The following is a 7,774-nucleotide window of genomic DNA, read 5'->3' as shown; positions in this document are numbered from 1 at the left end:
GTTTTGAAGAACTGTCCACTAAGTATCGCGGGTCAGTGTATAAATGAAATAGAAATTATTCCATACTTTTTAGCGTAATTTTAATATTTTTTCGAAGTTGGTTATATTTTTTTCCGAAAATTATTTTATAATAAGCAGTGAGCGACGGTTAAGTTATTGGAAAAAGTTACTTAGGAAGATGCCCTTGACAACATATATCAAAGTCGTAGGGGCGGGGTCCACTATTCGGCATATTTACCCTTTCTTTACTCATTCGCGTCTACTAAGGGTCACATTCTTCCTCTGTTCGGTTTCACAATTATTTGATCAGGACAAAAAAAAAACAAGGTGAAATGTAATTCAAGTCAAAGTTGCGAGGGAACATTTTTATTGAACATTAAAGCAGTACATGTTGTTACATGTTTCGCAAAAATTTGCTCCGATGGTATCGGAGATAACACGGACCGAACAATTATTATAGAATAACTTTCCTTCCAAGTTGCTCGTGTAATTACGGAATTTAATTAGCAGCACAGGTTGGTCCCAAACGGATTTTAATATCTCGCTCGCAGTGTTTCTTTCACTTTAGTGATCCTTCCAAGTTTTTTTTTCTGCGTAAGAAATTAAGAGACAAAGGCAAAATTGTAGGCATCTATAGTCGACCGATAGGGATGAGAATGGGACGCAATTTAACCACACAGATACGTGTACGTGAATATATAAAATTTCTGGAGGCAACATCAACAACCTTTCCCTATTTCTTTCTCGACGATTTCCAATCGATTTTGTGAATCTGTTACAAACATCGCTAACGAACATCAAGTCGAACGAATAATTAAGCGAGGCTCTTCTGTGTTTATATATAGCCAACAATGTATGTGTCTATTTATCCGTTTTTTTCAGACGATTGGAATTTGTACACGCGATACGTTGGCGAATATGGTTTGACCTCTCTGTCGCTGTCCCCTTCATCCCCCGTGGGATCGTCTCTGTCCGGTTTCGAGGATCGATATATCTGACTTCTCTCGTAAAGCGGCACTGCTGGAAAAAATGTAAAGTTTATTTTTGTCAGTTCAGGTAAACATCCCTTGGGAAATAGATGTAACCACAAGAACAAAACTCGCGACGTTATTTGTAGCAATTAAGTAGTGCGCTAAGGGAATCTTTTCAACTGCAAATTGCTCTCGAATTTTTGATCACAAAAAGAACAAATTTTTCTATCAGCGCATTACTTAATGATAATTAACAGTCTCAATTTTCAAACAATATGTGAGGTACTGTTGTAATATATAGTATTTTCTACGGTTCTAGTGGTAATATGTAATATTCAAAGTACTTTCAAAAACAATCAATAATTATCGAAAATCGTATTTGAATAAATAATTGAGGTATTTTCAGCTTTTTAGAGAATAAAGTATAGATTGTTCGATTTTCTTAATTGTCGATTCCATGAATAATCAATTCCTTTAGCTTGGGCTGACATACAATATTATTTTAGTTAAATTTTTCATTTTAAATACTTAACTATTCTATGCATTGTTTATGATTTGTTATTAAATTAAATTGCACTCAAATCTGATCTGAACCGTGGGAGTTATACGATATATAATATTATTTCAGTTAAATATTTTATCCGAAGTGTTGAATTATTTTCCATTATTTTCATTGTTTATCATTTGTTAGTTAATTTGTTCAAGTGTTTCCGATAATAGCGCCGAAGCGTTAATCCGCCGATCATTTTACAATTCATTTAAATAGGTAAAGAAACGAACAATAAAAACGTGAATAAATGTACGAAAAACACCCATAATCTTGACAATTTTGTATTTTAACTATGGTTTACGAAGTTATTATACAGGTTGGAGCATTTAAATAGGAAAACCCGAATATTTCTGTTATTTATTGTTCTATAAAGAAAACTACGGGATAAGGTTACACTGTTTAACGGGTGGATGTAATGATGGGGCTATTTTTTCTTTAAAGTCATTTTTTAAAGAGATTTTCCGGTCACTGGAATTTTTTTAAATGGTATGAATTACTTAAATTGTTGTAATATTGTAACTGATCAAAATACAAATTTTAATATGTATAATACATTGTCTAATACACTCACGCACGCACACACACATACACACTCCAAACCAAATATCTTCCTTTTAAGGCATGTCTTCATATCATTAAAAACAACGGAGCTATTTTCAGTATAAATCTCATTGATTTTGTAAGAATAACTCCTCACAAGGTCCTCTGGAAGTCAAAATATTTACATATTTGAATTCATCTTGTGATCAGCAACAAGATTATACTACTATGTATAATGAAAAATCTTGAAATCTCTTTAAAATATAACCATGAGCGAAAAATGGTCCCATTATTGTATACACCTCTTCAAACAGTGTAACTGTGTCCTATAGATTCTTTTCATAGAACTAGAAATAATAGAGAATTCGGGTGTTCCCATTTAAATGCTCCATCCTGTATTAATAAACTATCGATGTTTGTTTTTCAAACTAGAATAGACATTTCTTGCATTAAACCCAAATAGTTGCAAATGTAGTTCGAACGAAACTTCCCATAACAAAAGATTTTCTAACACTGTTCAGAAGCACCTATGTATATTCTTGAATGGGATAATATTGTAAACACGTGCACTCAGTAAGTAACCATAATTAATACAGGGTGTCCCAAACATGTTGTAACATCTTAAAAAGGGTGGTTCGGGAGGTGATTTGAAACAACTTTTTCCGTAGCAAAAATGTTGTCCGAGGCTTCGTTGAGGAGATATTAACAGAAAACCCCGACCAATCGGAGCGCGAGTATCCCAATGGAGCGCCCGCAGTGGCGTAGGCTACGCGCTCTGATTGGTCGGAGTTTTCTGTTAATATCTCCTTAACGAAGCCTCGGACAACATTTTCGCTAAGGAAAAAGTTGTTTCAAATCACCTCCCGAACCACCCCTTTCAAGGTGTTACAACATTTTTGGGACACCCTGTATACCGGAGCAGTGTATTTTGTAACGCACGTATACGTACAAGACAAACCTGACTTCGGAGTACGCTCTCTGTCGATGTTTTTCGATGTTGCTATGTCGTTGGTGTATTCTTCGACGGACCTGGTGCACGGTGGATGAGATGAAAAAGCCTCTGTAACGTCGTCTGTTTTTTGAGGGGTCTCGTAATTTTGGAGCGGTACCGTGCCGACTACTATATTCGTTCGCAATTTCAAGTTCTTCTGAAACATTCTGTAGTACCACTCGCTGACGTCTACGCAAGCTTCGACCTTTTAATAAGAAAAATACTTTGGATAAACAAGCTGTAAACAGTTAGTTCGCCATTCAATTATTCTTGACCTGCAAGTTTAACACTCTGACTCGTTTACTAATAAGTTTAATTGTGTCGAATTATTAACTGAAAACCCCGACCAATCGGACCGCGAGTTGCGACATGCAACGTATGTCAACGACGGTGTCAGTATTTTTATATCCAATTACGTTTTGTTATAACGAACCGCGTTGAGTTTATTTCTTCTTTTGTTCTATCGAATCGCGTATGTTAGTTGCCGCGAATAAAAGTGTGGGGAATTTAATCTGGCGAAGCATATCCCTACATGCTATTCAACCCTGTCGCCACCTGTCACAGTCAGGTGACTTTGTTTACCTCGTTTCCATCTTCTCAGCAAACGGAGTGTAAATTTCAATCGATTATCGATTGTAACATGTATACCAACTTCTATATTTTTTCTCACGTTGGTTATCCGATTGCAATAGTTAATTTTTTCAACACAACTATCTCCAATGACAATCGTTTTCGTGGATAATGTTCAATTATCAAGAACGACATGTCTCAATCAGGTTAGGAAATGATTGTAACATCGGACAAGTCGCGTGCAAACCAAATTTTAGACGAATGTAAGAAATTAAAGTATACGCGCGATCTCGCGTCCTAAGATCAATAAAAATCGACGGGACAAATACCAAAATCCAAATGCCTCTCATATCGAGGAACTGTCCTCACATCGTCAATCGTGGTGATCTCGCATTTATCGAGACAGTCTTATCTCAAAAGGAAGGATTTATAAAATGCAGTGAGTGCAACACGGATGGGCCTAATTTATGGTTGTGCTTGTTCCCTGATTGTCGTTGGGTTGGATGTGCAGAGACACACTTAGATCATAGTACCGTACACAACCAAAAATTTCCTAATCATTGCGCTCATATGAACCTTTCTACGAATCGTATATGGTGTTACGCTTGTAAAAGAGAAGTTATAACTAGACACATACCATCGCCGCCATTGTCACCTACGCAGATTGATATCAAAGCGCAAAGTAATAAGTATTCGGGTGATGCCCCTGGTAACGTGGATTGCAGAACTGAAGATCTAAATAGGCTCATATTGGACAAGTAAGTCAACTTTCATAATGCTTACCAATGACTTACATTAATATTCTGATGCTGTGGTATTTCGTATTTAATTTGTATAGTTTTCACATATCTAATAAGAAAGGAAATATCTCCTAATTTTAGCATCGCGAAAATATTTGAGATGAGTATTAGCCCGTAGAGTAATATATTAGAAGTATTAATGTGATTCATTGTATATAGCTTTTTTGAAATATTAGTGTTAAAAAGAACAATGTTAACAAATTTTTAAAGAGCAAACTATTTCTTATTTTGCAAATAACAGGTTTTATGGTGAATTTATAAATCGAGTTAGTTATGAAAAAGATGGATTCAATGAAAAGTTTGGAGATTCACCGGATAGTACGGATTCGGATGAAAGTAAAGATTTCTCTGGGAAACCTAGAGGACTCGTTGGTCTTCAAAATATTGGCAATACGTGTTATATGAACGCTGCGCTACAAGCTTTATCAAATGTACCTCCCTTGACTCAATTCTTTTTGGATTGCGGTCATATGGTTAACTATATGTCCAAAGATAGAAAACCCGGTTTAAGCTTAAGCTACCTAAACCTTATTCGAGACATGTGGAATAGGAAAACAAGAGGATACATTGTACCACATGGAATATTATCCGGTATTCGAACGGTTCATCCGATGTTTAGGGGATATCATCAGCACGATACCCAAGAATTTTTGAGGTGTTTTATGGATCAGTTGCACGAAGAATTGAAAGAACATATTGAGGATGATCGTGATAATGCGCTAAGATTAAAAGGACTTGGGGAACAGTCATCGGACGAAGATGAAACTGAAATCGATGGAAATGGTTCTAGCCAGTCCGATGCTGAATACGAAACTTGCGATTCCGGAGTAAGCGAACAGAGTTCCCTTAGCGACGAGGGTGAACGTGGTACGAAAAGAAAGTATTCCCGCGTGTCTCAATCAGAAAAACTGAGAAGTAAATTTACAAATAGAAGTATAAAAAAATCGACCGTAGATCAACCATTTTCTCAGCCGCAAAGATCAACGCAAAATTCACCTGTTAAGTACAGGACTAAAAAGCAAATAAAAACTCGAAGTATCATTAGCGATATATTCGACGGTAAACTTTTAAGTAGCGTACAATGTCTCACTTGCGACAGAATTTCAACAAGAGTAGAAACTTTTCAAGATTTATCGTTACCCATTCCAAGCAGAGATCACATTGATATGTTACATCAAGGATCTCTCACTCCACAAAAAGCAGGACCATGCTCGGATGTCGTATACGTTACGAATCAATCCGGTTGGCTGTCCTGGTTCCTCCAATGGATGCGATCTTGGTTCTGGGGACCAGTTGTTAGTCTTCACGACTGCCTTTCTGCATTTTTCAGCGCGGATGAACTCAAAGGAGATAATATGTATAGTTGTGAAAAGTGTAACAAGCTGCGCAATGGAATTAAATTTTCCAAAGTGTTAGAACTACCAGAGATACTGTGTGTTCATTTGAAAAGGTTTCGTCACGAATTGATGTTTAGTTCGAAAATAGCAAATTACGTTTCGTTTCCATTAGAAGGATTAGATATGCGACCGTATTTGCACAAAGAATGCGTTTCCAAAGTAACTATGTACGATTTGATATCGGTGATTTGTCATCACGGGACGGCTGGTGGTGGTCATTATACTTGTTACGCGTTAAATCCTATAGTTAATAAATGGTTCGAGTTCGATGATCAATGCGTTACGGAGGTCTCACCGGAAACCGTAAAGCATTGCGAGGCTTATGTGTTATTCTACAAAAAATGGTCACCAGAAATGTTACAATTACGAGATAAAACTATGGAATTGATGGAAATCTCATCTCGGCAATTATCCGATTTAAATTTCTTTGTTTCGCGACAATGGATAAATCGGTTTAATACGTTCTCGGAACCAGGACCCATAGACAACTCCGATTTCCTTTGTCCGCATGGTGGTGTTAATCCTGTTAGAGCACAATTTGTAGATAAACTTAGTATGCCTATTCCGCAGGCAGTTTGGGAATATTTATACAATACGTAAGTACTACTTAAATTATATTAAGTTTAATATCACATATCGCGTTATTAATCGAAACAATGTTAATATAGATTTGGAGGAGGTCCGGCATGTACACATTTATACGAGTGTCCGATCTGCGAAGAAAAGTATGAATCGTTACAGAAAAGGAGGCAATACGAGATGGATGTATTTAAACGATTAAATTATAATACCGATAATCCTACCGCTATTTATGGATTGGCTATGGCTTGGTTGCGCCAATGGCAAAGCTTTGTACGCGGTAAAGAGACTCAACCACCTGGACCTATAGATAATAATACTATTATAGTAAATAAAAATGGTCAGAATATCCTGAAAGTGGGTAAGTTCCCAATAGAATAACGCCAGACTTCTTAATATATGTATATATATATGTGTGTTTATATTATAAATACGAAAATTATTTGTAGGCTCAGATTACGGACAAATACCAGAAGAACTTTGGCAGTTTTTCTTACAAACATACGACGGAGGACCAGAACTAATGTTGCATTCTTGTCAAAGACCTGTTTCCGCTCAATCTAACGCGTTACATTCCACTTCAAACTCGAATCTAGATCAGAATTTTAAAACCAGTCGCACAGAGACTAAATCTAATAAACTGTGTATGACTAGGAGTTCCGAAACGATTTCGCAACAAGACAGTGGTATCGAAAGTTTAACTTCGGATAGTGATTCCCATCAAACACAAAGGGATGTCAGCGAGTAAAACGGTTACTCGACGTCCCTATAACTGTTTATACAAATTAACATTTCCATGTGGACATTACAGTTACGATTGATGCTCTTACGTAGATGAATCAATTTTTAACTCTCGTGTCCTGATCGTGTTACCGATTATCGTTAGATTTATAAAGCAAAAGTATCTTCTTCGATAACGCCACTCGCACTACTTGTACAGTACCGTGGAACAACATAAAAAAAAAATTCAAAGCAATTTCTGTGAATCTTGTGACATTCTATTATGTGTTTTGTTTATCACTACGTACAATTTAATGTAAATTTGTGGGTGTTGTGTACTTTGTGGGCAATTAGCTAGTACAAAATTTGGTATATATTACTGTATTATTTAAAAATCGAATATTTAGCTATAATCTTAGTCCAAAAATCGGTGACCTATTATCAGTCCTTTGACTTTCCATTTTTGCTGTTTGTATATTTACTATATACATGTTTGTGTGTCATTCCTGCATATACAAATTGTTAAAACATTGTTCGAAATTATATACTTTCTGGTTTTTATGTATCCATTAAAAAAAGAAATGTAAAAACACACACACACACACACACACACACACACATATATATATACATACATACATATAAGCGGAAGACTG

The 7,774-nt window shown here is 36.1% G+C and overlaps 1 protein-coding gene and 1 long non-coding RNA gene across 2 annotated transcripts; one reads left to right on the top strand and one right to left on the bottom strand.

The window, feature by feature from the left end:
• Window positions 1–365: 365 nt before the first annotated feature.
• Window positions 366–3,631, bottom strand: LOC128896524 (uncharacterized). The gene is made up of 3 exons (XR_008462012.1): window positions 3,328–3,631; window positions 3,011–3,257; window positions 366–1,017 (listed from the first exon to the last, which is right to left on the bottom strand). It is a non-coding gene; the product is annotated as an uncharacterized LOC128896524 (long non-coding RNA).
• A 170-nt stretch (window positions 3,632–3,801) lies between these two features.
• LOC128896383 (ubiquitin carboxyl-terminal hydrolase 20) lies at window positions 3,802–7,700 on the top strand. Its single transcript, XM_054159751.1, has 4 exons — window positions 3,802–4,380; window positions 4,664–6,415; window positions 6,488–6,759; window positions 6,848–7,700. The coding sequence occupies exons 1-4, from the start codon at window positions 3,962–3,964 to the stop codon at window positions 7,144–7,146; spliced, it is 2,742 nt and encodes a 913-aa protein (XP_054015726.1). The 5' UTR covers window positions 3,802–3,961; the 3' UTR covers window positions 7,147–7,700.
• The last annotated feature ends 74 nt before the right edge of the window (window positions 7,701–7,774 follow it).

Source organism: Hylaeus anthracinus, unplaced genomic scaffold (assembly GCF_026225885.1).
Source record: "Hylaeus anthracinus isolate JK02 unplaced genomic scaffold, UHH_iyHylAnth1.0_haploid 0, whole genome shotgun sequence".
Taxonomy (NCBI): domain Eukaryota; kingdom Metazoa; phylum Arthropoda; class Insecta; order Hymenoptera; family Colletidae; genus Hylaeus; species Hylaeus anthracinus.
The sequence above is the reverse complement of the archived record's forward strand: the minus strand, read 5'-3'. Positions and strand labels throughout refer to the sequence as shown.